This window comes from Zonotrichia albicollis, chromosome 7 (genome assembly GCF_047830755.1).
Source record: "Zonotrichia albicollis isolate bZonAlb1 chromosome 7, bZonAlb1.hap1, whole genome shotgun sequence".
Taxonomy (NCBI): domain Eukaryota; kingdom Metazoa; phylum Chordata; class Aves; order Passeriformes; family Passerellidae; genus Zonotrichia; species Zonotrichia albicollis.
This window is the reverse complement of record NC_133825.1, coordinates 36,846,760-36,861,974: the sequence shown is the minus strand read 5'-3', so window position 1 is coordinate 36,861,974 and position 15,215 is coordinate 36,846,760. Positions and strand designations below refer to the sequence as shown.

The 15,215-nt window shown below is 56.7% G+C and overlaps 1 protein-coding gene across 2 annotated transcripts; it reads right to left on the bottom strand.

The window, feature by feature from the left end:
• Window positions 1–111: 111 nt before the first annotated feature.
• On the bottom strand, window positions 112–15,211 carry MMS19 (MMS19 homolog, cytosolic iron-sulfur assembly component). 2 transcript variants are annotated; one of them, XM_074545077.1, is made up of 31 exons: window positions 15,072–15,205; window positions 11,457–11,505; window positions 10,624–10,724; window positions 9,055–9,140; window positions 8,575–8,649; window positions 7,964–8,033; window positions 7,639–7,767; window positions 7,366–7,427; window positions 7,000–7,086; window positions 6,613–6,687; window positions 6,264–6,341; window positions 5,824–5,962; window positions 5,335–5,489; window positions 5,088–5,166; window positions 4,707–4,832; window positions 4,316–4,397; window positions 3,916–4,013; window positions 3,411–3,548; window positions 3,025–3,180; window positions 2,677–2,776; window positions 2,421–2,523; window positions 2,251–2,325; window positions 2,003–2,129; window positions 1,820–1,920; window positions 1,688–1,744; window positions 1,392–1,578; window positions 1,198–1,280; window positions 935–1,099; window positions 796–855; window positions 576–676; window positions 112–496 (listed from the first exon to the last, which is right to left on the bottom strand). In XM_074545077.1, the coding sequence occupies exons 1-31, from the start codon at window positions 15,160–15,162 to the stop codon at window positions 469–471; spliced, it is 3,063 nt and encodes a 1,020-aa protein (XP_074401178.1). In that variant the 5' UTR covers window positions 15,163–15,205; the 3' UTR covers window positions 112–468. The 2 variants fall into 2 exon arrangements, with proteins under 2 accessions (XP_074401178.1, XP_074401179.1); XM_074545078.1 differs by lacking the exon at window positions 9,055–9,140 and having other exon boundaries at window positions 15,072–15,211.
• Between the last annotated feature and the right edge of the window lie 4 nt (window positions 15,212–15,215).

The following is a 15,215-nucleotide window of genomic DNA, read 5'->3' as shown; positions in this document are numbered from 1 at the left end:
GAAAACAATTTTAAAAGAAGAGGAAGGGTCTATAACCAGCAGGATCTTAAGCAGCTGAACACAGAGAAGAGCACTGAGGACCCAGCCTGAGCTGCATGGAGACCCTCAGAGCATTATCAAAACAGATATATTTATTCTTCTGGTACATGGGTTGTCACACACCACACGTGTGCACACACCACACGTGTCCTCTCCACTCACATGTGGCAGGGGCTGTCCATCACTGTCCCTGGCTGCAGCAGAGGGTGGGCAAGCCACAAGCAGCATAGCTCCTTCCCCGCTGTGGGTGCTGGGAAGGGACTGCAGTGAGGGGTGCTGTCTGCTGGCCTGCACGCTCCAGCCCTAGCACTCAGGGCACTCCTGGGCTCTGAGGATCCAGAGGGTCCGTGGCATTTGGTCGGATGACTTGGTGGCTTAGCGAGGCGCCGGTCAGACTGTTGGTCAGCACAGGGAGGGGACACAGGGTGCTCACCTGCCTGGGCTCCCGAGCAGGAACCTGCAGGGACAGAGACGGTGCCATCAGCCACATCCCCTACACACTGGCACCCCCCCAGCAGCTACTTCCACATGCTCACCATTCTCCGCGTGCTGCCACTGCTTCCTTCCGCACCAGCCTCTTCTTGTCATCCAAAGGCTTGGCCAGTGCCCGGATAACTCGGCCCTTGTATGGGAGCAGCTGTAGGACAGAAGGGGCTCTTTGTGAGAGAAATGGATGCTGGCTGCCCCCAGGAGGTCTGGGAGCCCTGGCCCCTCTACATGCAGGAGCAGGCAGCAGGGTGCTGCAGAAGCACTTACCACTGTTGTGGGCAGACTGGTAAGGGCATGGGCACAGCGCAGGGCGGCGATGCGGACAGCCTGGAACAGACAGGGATGAGGGCAGCACAGGGGGCAGGAGAGAGGGGCACAGCAGGGAGGAAGGAGGGGGTGCACACACCATGGTGGGACTGGAGGTGAGGTTGAGGAACTTGGTGACCAGTGTGTCGACATGCAGGCTCATGATCTGGGGAGCTTCGAGCAGCAGTGGGTGGAGGCAGCTCAGTGTGGAGAGCTGTACTACACGATCTGAGCAGGACAGGGCCTCAAGCAGGAGGGAAAGCAGCTGCAGAGAGAGGGAGAACACAGTTACATGAGTAACCCCAAACCATGCACTCCACAATATCACAGCTCACCCTGCTTGCCACCCAGGCTGGCTCTTACCGTGGGCAGCTCTGTCACCAGCACAGGTTTGGGGAGGTGATTGAGCACATGGGACAGGCCCTTCAGGTAATTGGCCTTCACATCTGTGGAGAGCAGAGATGGTTACAAGCAGCCTGCAGAAGGAGGAGATGGTGGCTCAGGTCCCCTGGTTAAAGGGTCAGGAGTGGTGAGGCTGGGCTGGGGGTGGCACTCACCGGGGCCAGCCCCATGGAAGCCTCGCACCAGCTTGGGGACATTGTCAGTGAAGAAGCGCTGGCGGAACATGATGCGCACGTCAGCATGGCAGCCCTTGTGCAGCACGTCTGGGGACTCGGCCATGAGCAAGGAGAAGCCATCGGCTGTGGCAGGGCCCAGCTCTGTGTCACCCAGCAGGCCCAGCAGCTGCGAGGGAGACAGCCCTGAGACACAGTGCCCTGCTCCTGGGGGTGCCCAGCCAAACATGGAGGAGCAAGGCAGGTTTCTTAGACCACCCAGCCCCATTAGCACCTACCTTGTCTGTCAGGCAAGAGCTCAGGGGGTGGTAGCGCAGCACCAGGGCTTTGGTCACCTGTGCAGGTAGAACAGTCAGTGCCAGGCTGGGTCCCCCAGCCCCCCTGCCCCACTCATCCAGGACTGGCCTTACCCAGAGCAGCAGGGTGAGTGCCTGCGTTCGGCGGGGCCCCTCCGCCAGGCTGGGCTCCATCCTGTTCACTGCAAGCTGCAGGATTTCATCCAGCTGCTGCCCTGGGGATGGAAGGGACAAGCTGAGCCATTCCTCCTGTCAGCAGTGGGCAGGGACACCTGGCATCTGCCCCAGCCCCCTTACCTGCTGGGTGCTTGTTCACCAGCCCTGCAAAGCACTTGGCAGCTGTGGTGGCCGTGAAGGGACAGTTGGAGGAACAGCTCAATGCCAGCAGCTCCCGGAGCAGCCATTCCTGCTGAGGGATTGCCACCTGGAAGAGACACAACGTGTTATGGCCCAGGGCTGCAGCTGCTCCCTCAGTCTGTCCATGGAGCTTGGTGTGGACAGAGGCTGGAGGGTGCTTGGGCAGGGCTCCTCTCCACTGAACGCACATCGCGGGGCAAGGAGCAGACGAAGGCCATGAGGAGGGCGACCAGGCGTCTCTGTGCCTCCAAGTGCTCCCCATCCTGCAAGGGAACAACAGCGTCCATCTCATCACAGTCCTTGCTGCCAGCCTGTGCAAACATCCTCATTCTGGTGCCCCAGCCCCAACCAAACATACCCCAAAAGGCTGGAAGGAGCAGGGAAAACTGTTTTGGGGTAAGAAGGAGACATCTCCATCCAGAAAGAGGGGCACCACATGAGACACACTCTGGGCAGCCAGCCTAGGAAAAGACATTGTAGTGTGCTGCTCTGGAAGGGTCACCAGAGACCTCCCAGGAGGCACAGGGCCACCCTGTACAGACAGCAGCAGGGGGCATGCAGCCTGCTCCCTCCCCACAATGGAGCACCCAGCTGCCTGCCCCAGCTTCACTCACTCAGGGCTCAGGTGAGCGGTGGCAGCACTGATGACTGGAATCATGGCAGCCAGCACCTCTTCCTCCAGCAGTGCCTTGCCTGGCAGTGTATGGGTGCTCTCTGCAGGTAGTGAGAGGAATGGAACTTGCTGGAGCCTGCTGTTCAGAAGGAGGAGGCAGGCACAGCCCCCTGAATGCACACCAGAGTGGGGTAGGGCTCTGGGACAAGGGTGGGGAGCAGTGAAGCCCACTCCTGACAGCCATGGGTACCAAAAGGCATCAGCAGTGGCACTGACTGCAGGATCAGGGACCCCTGAGAGCCCAGGAGTTGCCTGTTCTCCCCTCTCCCAACTCCAGCCCTGCACTTACCTGGCATGGCTGCCTGCACAGCCATGGCCAGCAGGCACGGCACCACTGTCTGGTGGAAGTACCAGCAGCCCTCAGCATCCTGCTGGCACTGCAGGGCCACACGGTGCAGGCTCTGGCACACAGAGATCACGTCTTGGGTGTTCTTGGCCTCAGTCCCTGCAAGGCACAGTCACCACCAAGTCAATCAGCCTCAACAGCCAGCCCCCTGATCTGCACCAGGATCCTGGGACAATGCAGCTCTTCTGACTCCCACTCCACCCGTGGGATTCACAGGCCAGGTGTGGATTCCTTGTGACACTGCCATTCCAGCTCTCTCCCAGCCATCACCAGTAACAGGAAGCACCTACCCAGACGCTCTGTGGAGCTGCCTGCAGGAGCTCCATTACCTTTCTGCACCTTCTGGAGATGCTGTAGCAGGATGGGGACAGTGTCCTTCACGATGCTGGTGTGGGTGGACACAGCTGCCAGGGCCTGCAGGCAGCGCTGCTGCAAGGAGTGACGCTTGTGGTGGCTTTCCTCCCGCTCTGCAGAGGAAACACAGCTCAGAGGGGGACCTGGGGACACCCCAGCCAGGCACAGCAGGGCCCACAGCCTGCCAGGGTCGATGGGGTGAAGCAGCACAGCAGACCCAGCCCATGCCAGGCCCAAGGCACTCTGCCTGCTCTGCAGCTGGGCAGCTCCTTCCCACAAGGGTGGCCCTGGCCCCACACAGGCTGGCTGCCAGACCAGCCACAGCCTCCCCTGTGCCAGCACACAGTGCCTGTGCTGGGAAACCCCAAGGACAGCCACCAACCTACACCACACAACACAGCCCCACTGCCTGGCAGGAGCCCAATGGGGGTGGAAAAGGCTTTACCCCAAAACCAGTCACCACTCCTTTCCCAGCCCTACCTAACTGCAGCTCCTCTTCAAGCCTGGGTACCATGTGTCCAGAGAAAACCTTTGGGTAGGTGGGGGCCAGGGACCCAGCTGCCTCCATCGCTGCTTCACTGCCAGGGGGAAAGAGAATGGGAAAGGTGATGCAAGGACTGCAAATCCAGGGCTGCTTGTACACCAGCTGCACAGACCTGGCCAGAAGGTGTCTCCAGAACCCCACTTCTCAGCTGCCTTTTTCACCCCTCAGGTAGGCAGAGCAGAACCCCTGCTTTGACAGGCTCAACTTTGTTATTTCCAGCCCATGAATTGTCTGGTTTATTCCATGCAGTCTTCTTGTTCAGAGAGTTCCTGTGCCTTCCCTCAGACTACAGCAAAGCCACCCAGAGTGTGGGCATGATGCCAGCCCTCCCCTCACCTGCTCTGGGAATCCTCCTCATGCAAAGCAAGACGGATGAGGTGATCCACAACCAGCTCCAGATTAGAGGAAGACAGGAAGCCTGTAACAAGAGCCATAGAGGAATCCTACCCTTGGCCAAAGGCAAAGATGCTGGTGTGCTGGACACAATCCTTCCCCCTCATCCAGGCCAGCAGCAATGCAACAGCACACAAAATGCCAGAGATGAAAGGTGCCCAGCACAAACAGGCAAGAGAGAGACCAAATGTCCCTGGAGCTCATGACTTGGGTAGAACACACTGCTGCTACTCCTGTGCACTTACAGGCAGCAGGCAAGGATGTCCCAGCAGCCACCATGTCTCTCAGAACATGGTGACACCTCCCCCTGTCTCAAGGGAAAAAAGGCACCAACCTTGCAGGGAGCCCAGGACAGTCAGTGCCTTGATCCCAACCAGCTGCAGCTGCACACTGGGATCCAGCAGCGCCGAGAACACCACAGAACAAACTGGGGCTTGGTGCGACAGCAGAGGGCTCTCATCTGGAGAGAGGGGCAAGGAATCACTGCCAGTGTCTGGCTGTCACCACATAGCCACCATCACAGCACTTGACAGACACTTTCTGGGGTGCTGCTTTTGATACCCAATCATGCAGGGTCCCAGGGACATGGCAGGGGCTCACACATGCAGCCACACTGGCCAGTGAGTTCTCCTTGTGTGTCAGCATACAGGAAAGTGAGGTCAGAGCCAGGAGCTCCTGGGATGCAGATGCCTCCAGAGGGACCAGCCACCCTCACCTTCTTCCACATGTCCCCATTTCTGCTGCAACTCCAGGAAGCCTAGCAGCATTTCCAGGATTGTCCTCCTCTGGCTGCTCTGCAGGGACACAAAGGTGTAACCCAGATCACCGTCACTGCTGGGACAGAGCTGCACCTCAGCCCAGCACTGCAAGGCCACAGGGTGCCCATGGGGTCTCTGCCCACAGCCAGGGAAGGACATCCTCTCAGACACCCTGCTGTCCCAGGCCCCGTGGGTGCCCCTCACCTGCGTGTGCTTGGTGTACTGCTCCAGCAGCAGGGGCAGGACGCTGTGGCTGATGCGGTGGTAGGTGCGGAGGGAGGCGCCCGCTGCTGCCTGCAGGAGTTTGGCACTGGGCCACACCAGCTTCATGTCGGGCTCGCACAGATGGTGCCTGCAATCTGAGATAGGCTGGGCGTCAGCTGCTCCTCTGCCTCGCGTGCAGGGACACAGCTGATAGTGGGCTGGGACGTGCTGCCAGGGTGCAGCTCTGAGCTGCAGCACAGCCTCTCCAGCTGAGCAGCTTCCCACAGCTCCAAGCACGCAGAGTGCAGTTCCTGCAGAGATGGAAGCAGCTCAATCCCCTTATCCTCCCTTTCTGCAGCCAATTACCTTGGAGAAGCCAAATATTGCTGTGAGGACTAGAAAGAAAAGAGGCTTGAAAGAGAAGAGGAAGGCACATGTCTACCTAGGATGCTTTCAGGCCTGGCTGCATGGGGCAGGTCTGTTAGCTACCTTGCAGGATGCTGCTGAGGAAGGAGTCCAGCAGATCCTCAGAATCAGAGCTGAGCACGGAGCGGGAGAGGCAGGCAGAGAGAGCACGCAGTGCAGTCAAGCATTCCGTCTCAATCTTCTCACTCGCTGTCTGGAACACCTGCAGGAAAGGCCAAAGGATGAGCTGAGCTCCATTGCTGACAACAACCACGGGCTTCAGGCTCCCAATGCAGGCTGAAGGGCTCAGGCTCCTGCCTCACTTCCCATGTGATTTGCACATGCAGCATGGCACATTCAAGCCACATGGACATGCTGATAGGGCTGGCCTGTCCCCTCCACTTTTCACCTGGGGCAGTCCAAGGTCACAGGTGCGACTGCTGGGAGACACGGGGCCCACCTGGTCTGGCAGAGAACTCCTGCTCAGCAGAAGCCCAGCCCAGGTGGAGCCCTGCAGGACTCACCTCTCTGCGCAGGGATGACCAGAGGCTGGGAAGGAATTCCTGCAGCTCCTTCTGCCCATAGATGGCACAGCAGGCAGTCTGCAAGAGGAAGACAGGAGAAAGCATCACAGAGAAGCCAGTACCAGAAGGACACAGTGCGTGGACACTGCCCATCGTGGCAGGTTCATGCTGAGCTGCAGAAATCACTCAAGAAAAACAGGAAAGAGTGATGCAGGGCCAAACCAGGACTCTGGTAATTGTGGCTCTGCAAGAGTCTCTGGCTGGCAGGGAGACGGGCTCAGAAGTGGCTGGCAGCTGCTACTGCCACCAATCAGCTGTAGGCTGAAGGGAGTAGGGGATCTCTCCTTACCAGAGTCTGCAGCGAGTCAAGCTTGGCACTTTGCAGCTCTGAGTCCAACTTCTCAATAAGCAGAGGGAGAAGGAACTGCAGAGAGAAACACTTTCATCCAGCCCATCCCTTGTACCACCTTGTTCATGGCCCTGCAAGGCTGCAAGTTCAGCCTCTGCCAGGAGAGCAGAGGTGAAGGGGTACCTGCAATAGGCAGCCCCTTCCCAGGGTGTCAGTCAGCACCCTCCCCATGACCAGCCCCAGCAGGAGACAGGGCTGCCCAAGTGCAAGCTCCTGCTCCCAGTTTTCCCCATCACACAGAGCCACAGCAGGAGCTGCAGCACTATGAAAGGCAGCCTGTGCTAATGGAACAGTGAGGCGCACAAGAAACCCCAGGGAGCTTTGTACCTCAGCAAACTGAGTTGTAGAGGCCAGTACAGCCCGGAGGCTCAGGATCAGGTCTTCCCTCTGGATGCCATGAGGATCATTGGGGGGCTGGAAAGGAAGCAGAGAGCAGGTCACCCACCATTGAGGAAACATCTCAACCCAGCCATCAGCCAAAGCTGCATCACTTCATCTCCAGCAAGGCAGCAGCAGCACCAGTTGTGGCAGCTACTTTGGCACCTGCCTGTCAGCCTGGATACCACAGCTCACAGCTGAACACTGCCCAGCCAAGACCCTTGGCCACCCTCTCATCCCATTCCCTGGAGGGGACACAACCCCCTAAGAAAACACCAGAAAGTACAGGCTGTGGCACATGGCAGACTCACTCACAGGAGTAAAATCAACAGGGAAGTAGCAGGATGTAACTTCAAACAGCTCCTCCACAAAGGGACCTGCAGACAGAGGAGAGACGGGGTGAGCAAAGATACTGGGCAAAAAAGGCACAGCAGCTGTGTTCAGCACCCACAATAAGCCAGCTCTGCAGCTTTTAAAGCATGTTAAGGACCACCCCATGCCTAGTCAGACCCAAGAGCCATCCCTCCAACAGCTCAAAGAAAAGGGATATGTTTCCCAGTCAGCTCTGCATGGCAGGTTTAGGCTCACCCAGGTCATAGTCCTTGGCAATGAGATCATGCACAATCTGGAAGGCCACCAGCAGATTGCGGGGATCCTTCTCCCCATCCATGACCTGGATGAAGCCGAAGGTGAAGTTGGCACCCAGGCCTTTCAGCTCTGCAGAAAGAAGGAGCGTGAGGAGGTGCAGGACATCAGACCTTAAAACATGGCATTAAATCAGCCAAACTGCCCCAGCCTCACAGTCCTTTTCCAGGTCTCCCAAGCAGAGCCACAGAGCCCTTGGAGAAGGTGAAAGTGAGTAGTTTTCCCAGCCTCAACAATCCCAGAGTGGTTCTGGCATCTGGCCCCTCACCTTCCTCCCTGGTGCTCATGAAGTTGGTGATGATGCTGTAGACTGTGTGGCGGTCCAGCTGTAGCAAGGACTGAAGGGAGGAACAGACCAATCAAAACCATCCTCTACACATGGCAGCACAGCTACCCACTACCCCACATGCCCTTGAGAGAGAGCAGGACCCCCAGCAGCTCAGCTGCTGCTCCCTAGCACAGAGATGCCATTTATCACATGCAAGTGCACATGCCTATGCAATGGCACATGAACATGACTCTGTCCCATCACTGCATGAATGCACTATCAGTCACACCAGGGCCACACATGCTGCCCAAGGCACTGCCAGCAGAAACAATCTTATAGTGAGGAGAACTGGACTGGGGGCACTTAAACACAGAGAATGGGGCAAAAGGAAATAATTCCCCTAGGGCTGAGAAAAGAGAGGACAAGGGCCAAACAGGATTCTTGGCTGCTGTCTGTCTCTCACAGTCTCTCTTGCAGTGATCCAAGCTGTCTCTGAGCTCTGCAGAAGCACTACACTGTGCTAAATGGCCAGTCCTCAGGGCAGGAGGCCACTCCCAGACACACACAGAGCAGAGATCAATGACAGGAGGATAGAAAATCACATTGCTCACCTGCACATGTACCTCCTGGAAGATGGCTTTGAGCACAGACACTGCTAGCCCTGGGGACAGCACCTCACACATGCTCTGGGGACAGGAAGAGGAAAGCAAGAATAGAATACCATGATGGCAGCCACATAACACAGCTCTTGCCTCCATGCAGCAGCTGCCTGCAGAATCCTCTTCCACAAGAGGGAGAGCTCAACACTCCTTCCCCAGACAGAACAGGATAAGATGCCCAACATCTGTGCTGCTCCCCAGGGTGGCCAGGGAATCCTTACCACAGGGCAAGAAACCAAGGCAGTCTCCTGTCCCTGGCTCCTCCACAAGAAGCACAGCAGAAGAGAGGAGACAGGGCAATGTTGCCAGATGGGCTGACAGCCCAGCCAGACCCTGCTTGACAAAGTGCTCCAGCCCATACCCAGGTGTTGCACCTCCCTGGCACTGCTGGGGGATATAGCCCAGCACTGTGGGCTGGGGGTGTGAGCTCACCAGTGCCCGGAGTCCCTGCAGCACCGAGGGAATCACCAGGTGATTGTCTTGCAGCCGGCTCTCATAGAACAGGACCAGGTGCAGCACTGTCAGAAACAGACCCCAATGTGTTTTAGCCCTAGGAAACACAGCTGCTGGCTGCTGGCCCCAGCTCAACCACAAACTGATGGACTAAGAGTGAGCACATCTTGCACTGGTGAACAGGACAAACTGCTGCTGTTGGGTGCACCCACCTGGCTCCAACACCTTTGCCCTCCTCTTGTAAGCAGCCCACGCGTAATGGCAGCAGGGCAACAGCACCTCTGGCTGCTGCAGAGGTGCAGGAGCTACCCAAGAGGCGTTTGCCCTGGCCTGTCCTGACATGTGGATGCAGACACCAGCAGCAGAGTGGCAGTCTGCTCAGCAGAGGCTGGAGGATGTCATGGGGTGGGGTACAGAGCTGGGGCAGGAGTTCTGGCTTCCTCCAGCTCAGCTCCACAACACATTCCTGGCCCCTGAGTCACGGCCACGGGCGCCTGCACACCCCAGCCCTGGGGAGTGGCAGCAGGAAGCAGACTGGAAGAGCCGGCTAGCAGCATCCTGTGCCCACAGCTGCTGCAGAAACTCAGCCCCCCAGGAGGCAGCCTGACGCAGCACTTGAGAAATTACCTGCGTGAGCAGGGACACGAGGCTCTAACACAGCTCACTCCCCTTGCTCAATTGCCCTGAGTCTCTTTTCTCCTTCAAGTATCCCCACTGAACCTCCCCACCTCTGGCTGCCCCTCCAGAGCACCCCAGTTCCCTTCAGTCATCACACCTGTCTCCAGCTACTGCAGCAGACAAGGTTCTATGCACAGCTGCTCTCAGCCCTGCCTGGCTGCAGCCAGAGAGCCAAATTCCAAGGACTAAGCATCTTTTACTTCCATCCTCCCCTTCCTCCACCTTACTTACTAGCTAGGCCCTCTGTCTAGCCAGCTTGCTGGCATAAGTTAAGCTTCTCATTTGCAAGGCCTTCAAGCCCAAGCCAAAGCTTGTTAGCACTTACTGGTTTTCCCTGCTGCCAGCCAGCTGCTAATGGGGCATTTAACAGGGGCAGACCTTCTCCTTGCCTCCATGAACAGGGCATCTTCCCCTCCCCACCCCAGTGCCCCAGTCCATTCCCATCCTTACACTGATCTCCCCTCCTCCCCAGGGTTCCTCCTGCGTTAAGCTGGTCAGGCTGCAGGGCTGCAGTGTGATTTGGTGTGTGAAGGACAGTGTTCCTGCTCTGAGTCACCACCCAAGGATTCTGACATACAGATATATCCCCAATGTGTCCCACGTGGCGCTGAGCACACCTTGGTGTGCAACACCCACACACTGTCAGGGGCCCCGGCTGTCCAGCAATTTGGTGTAGTGACCTGAATTGTGTGGTGAGTTTGGCAAAAAGGCTGCAGCACAAAGCTTTGTGGACTTTGGACTTTGACTCTTAGAGACATGTACAAGGTTGTCACAGTGTTAAATCAATCCCTTTGCCAACTGCAAGACAGACATTTTAATAGCACAGGCTTTGTCCCCAGCCAGACACTCAAGGGCCAGGAAAGCCCTTACCTTCCTTCTCCTGGAGCAGGGAGTAACACTGGAGCAGGACTTGCGACAACAGCTGGATGCCTCGCCCTCGCATCCGAGGATCTGTGTTCTCCAGGGAAAACCTAGGCCAGGAGGGGAGAAAGCCCAAGAAGCCTCTTGTGAGCAGGTACATCAAGCAGGAAGCACATCCTGAGCAGGCACAAAACCAAAGAGGTGTCCCTCTGTGGGCCTGACCACGCCTGACTTGCTGGCAGAGTGGAAACAGACTCCTCTCCCCCTGTCTGTGCTGCATGTGTGCACTCAGCTCCAGGACCATGCAGAAAGAAATCCAAGTTCTCAAGTCAGAGCACAGAAAATGCTATTGCACCATGCTCCCAAAATCACAAGGGTCAAAAAGGATAAAGCCTCTTACAGTGAGGCACACCCAGCCCCCAGCTTGGGAGAAATGAGCCTAGGCCATGACAGTTTGGACACAAAAGCAGAAGCTGAGAGCCAGCCAACTTGTGACATGGTGTTGTGCAGCTGTGTCCTCAGGCAGCTCCTGCTGGGGACAGCCCCAGCTGAAAAGTGCCCTGCAGCATGCTGCCTGTCACAACACCTCTCCTCTGTCCTGGGAGAGCATCAGGAGCTGCTCTGGCCTTGCTCTGTCCCAAAGAGCTCCCACATCCAGGGAGGGCAAAGCACTGCTCAAGCCCCACGCTGTGAGCAGACAACATCCTGTCCACTGCCATGTGTCATCCAGTGCTGAAGCTCATCCTGGATGAGCACACTTGTCCTTCTCACTCTGCCTCCTTCTGGGAATGTCCCCTGCAAGGCCCTTACCCAACGTATAACTTGCATAAGGCTTTTCTTACCCCAGGGCTTCCACAAGCTGCAGCACCGTCCACCTTCCATCCTTCACCCCTGGAGAAAGGAGGTAAAGAGAGTGAACCAGAGAGATCATGCAGGCATGTTGCTGGAGATGGGTGCTGGGACACATCCCAGCACTGCCCTGGGAATAGCCAGTCAGTGCTGCCTCCTCACCAAGCACCAAAGGAGCCATGTGCACTCAGCTGGTGGGGCTGCCTCCAGCCCTGCCTGCAAACACCTCTGAGACTGAGAGCTGAGAGGAGACAGCCAGGGGAGAGCTTGCCTGCACTTTGCCTCACCCTCTCCCTGCAGCATGGCTGTATGTGTGGCTCCTAAGAGAAGTCTTGCTGTGTTCCAGTTCTCTGAGATACTAAAACCCCCTTTTCCAATGTGAGCATGCTGTGAGGAGACAGAGGGCAGCTCTCCAGGTGCTTCCTGAGGGAGAACTGGCTGAACAAGCAGTGCAGACACTAGTGACCACTCAGCTTCCCACCTTGGCTCCATCACCTCCATGCTGTGCAAGAACTGCACTCTTTCCAAGATGGAGGGCACAGAGAAAGGCAGTTTTGTGGACAGAGGAAGATAAAATGCTGGGATTCCTGGAGTCTATTTCCAACTCTGACTCAAGATTCCCTGCCAGGTTGCCTCATTCACCTATGGCCTCTGTACTCTTGCAATTCAACTGGGGGAAGAGTCACTCCTCAGGATGCTTTGGTAAGGACCTGCTTGCTGCACCTTACAAGAACCTTGGCAGAAGGGCAGGTTCTCCATTCCTGCCACCCATTGCCAATGTGGCACCTCCCCAGAAGGAAAGCTCTGTGTACACTCTCTGCTCAGACATATGCTGGCAGGCATGGGACTGCCTTCCTTCAGACCCCTAACCTGCAGACAGGTGTCCAGTGACATTGCTGGAAAACAAGCAGCACCCCTCACTTTCTGCCTGGACAAAACAGCATTCCCATTAAAAAAAACCCAAATCATCTGGCAGTCACTGAGACTGAGTGTCTTTGCCCAGGGGCACTTCTGGGCACTCTGGAGGGATCTGCTCACCTCTCTGCCCTGCTGAACCTACATGACTGACAGGGCACTCACCCTCTGAGAAGCCCAAAGGTTTCATTATGGGCTTTCCCAGGCCTTGTTCCAGCTAGTGTCTCCTGCTGCTGCAAGCCTTTACTGTCCCTTCCTAAGCAGTTAATTCCAGTATTAAGACACACAGTTCATCACAGAGCTGTCTCTAGGGATGGGATGACAGTGTTTTCTGACAGTGTGTTCTGACAGCAGGCAGTCCTGACTCCAGAGACAGAGCTTTCAGTCCTGCCTGGCGCAGCAGGGAGAGGGAGCCTGAGCTGAGAAACAGAACAGATAAGGGGAGCTGTGTGGAAAAAGAGCCCAGCAAGTCTTGGAATTGACGGGCACAGACTGAAAAGGGGGCACCCTCAGGGACAGCCATGACGTGCTGGCAAAATTTCCTGCAGAAAAACAACAGTGAAACAGCAAGCAGATGCTTTGCATCAGGCAAAACAGAGTGGGCTGCAGAGGGAGCTTGGAGGGCCTCTCCACATCCAGCATCCCAGTGTCTCACTCTGCAAGCTCACGAAGAGCCCTTGTGCTTCTGCACCATCATAGAAAAAGTCTGAGACAAATGCCATCTCTGTGGCCAGGTGCTCTGCCTCTCTGTCTGCAGAGACTGAAAGCAGCTCTACACAAAGCTTCTGGCTCCCTACTCAACAGGAAAGAGCTGCAGTGTGATGGCCAAAGCACAGTCAGGTACTGATACACCCTGAGGTCAGCAGCTCCTTTGCTCAGCTCAGCAAGGGAGCTCCCTGTGCTCTCAGGGACCCCGGTGTGACCAGCTTTGCTTTGCCTCATACAGTGTGGCCACCCCTCCCTGGCACAGCCTGTGAGTGTGGGGTGCCCGTGGCCAGCACAGCTCATTGGAGCTGCCTCATCAGCACAGCAGGCACAGTGGTGAGCCCTGAAACTGCTGCCTCCACATCTGGCAGCAGCACATATGCCCCAAGGTTAATCAGGCACCTTGAATCCCTCTACCAGGAGGGGCTGCCTTGGTATTCTGGCATTCCTGTAGCTCCCAGAGACTTAGCAGAAGGAAGCCATTCACCCTGTGCTGGACTGCTACTCTGAACCAAGCTGCTCTCTTTCCTGACAGGTCTCTCCCTCTTTCAGTGTCCTTCTAGGTATTAGTCCCTTCTGAAGGACTTCATTCTTGTTTCCCCCACACCTTCAAAATGTGAGCACAACATTCACAGGGAATGTGTAATGGATTCTGTAACAGCAGTAGCCTTCTCTCCCCATGTTTTAAGATGAATTCATGTTTTAGGATGAATTTAAGATGAACTCCTCCTGCCACCCACTGACCCATGCAGCCCAACCTGCCTGTGACAGCACCAAGGCCTTCAGGCCACTTGCCAAGTTACGCTCATTTTAGTCCTTAGCAACAAACTGGCGAAGCTCAGTGTGGCTGTAACAGCAATTGCACAATGGCCGTGAGCTTAGAAAAGACCTCCCTATCTTTTTGCTCAAGGATACACAATGCAATTTAATCCTTTCTGATGTGTGGTGGTTCTGTACGAGGTCAGGGGGGCTCAAGGACGCTTGCCAGCACCACTGTTTGTGAAGGGGGTCTTGTCACAAGAGCCACACGGCTGAAAAGGGCTGGGAGGAGCAATTTTCTTCGTACGTCTTACAACAGACAAAGCTTTCTCCAGACACTTCTCTAACATGACATCAGGTGACAACAGCAGTTGTCAGGTTATCCTTCCCCACGTACATCCCAAATATGTCAGAGACTGTGTAACCCCTCTGCACCATCTTGAATGTCACATAGCTTAGAGAATTCTTCCCAATTTCCCTGGCATTTTCTTCACTCTGTGTTACATAGGCCACTGGGTTTCCTTTCTGTTTTGCCAGCTCATCTCATTACCAAGACACTACATAGCAGTTCACAAACCATCAGGCCTCAGGAAAGGTTCTAAAAGGTACCTGTCTGTGTAATGTAACATACACAGAACAGCCCCTCTCGGCTCTCCGAGCTCCTTCCCAAAACATGCTGAAGCCACTGCCTACACACACAAAAATATCACCTTATCCTTAGAAAGCCACATTCCTGAAGCTGTAACTTCCCTAATGCAACAAAGTCACCCAATTGCTGTTCGAAGGAGAAGGATAAATTATCTGACAAAATCAAATACCAAAGTGTAGCCAGAAACCACAGAGGGTAGTCTGCAACTGTCACCTGCCACAGTCCCTCAGCAAGGCCATGAGCTCGCGTCCCACGGCCGATTTCTCTGCCACGTACACGTGCCTCGCTCCTGGAGCCCCCGACCCTCGCGGCTGTCCCGCTCCTACCGCGCACCTCCTGCAGCTCCGACCTGCAGGCCCTACCCTCCCCTTTCCCACGTGCCCTGCCCGCACGGCAGCCCCACAACCCAAAGACACGCTCTGTCCACACCCTACCCTACCCTACCCTGCCCTGCCCGCAGCCCCACGCTTCCTCCCAAACCCCTCCCCACGCAGCCACGACCCGCCCGTGCCCACGCCCGCTCCAGGCCCCGCCGCCGTGCCCACGCCCAGTCCCGCCCCGCCCCGCCCCCGCGCGGTACCTGCCGCCACCTCCGCAGCACGGCCGTCCTGCTGCCCGGACACAAAGTCCCGCACGGAGGCGGCGAGAGCCTCCGCCCCGGCGGCCGCCATGACACCCGCGCGCAGGGCCGCGGCCCGGCCCCCGCACCCCGCCTGCGCCTGCG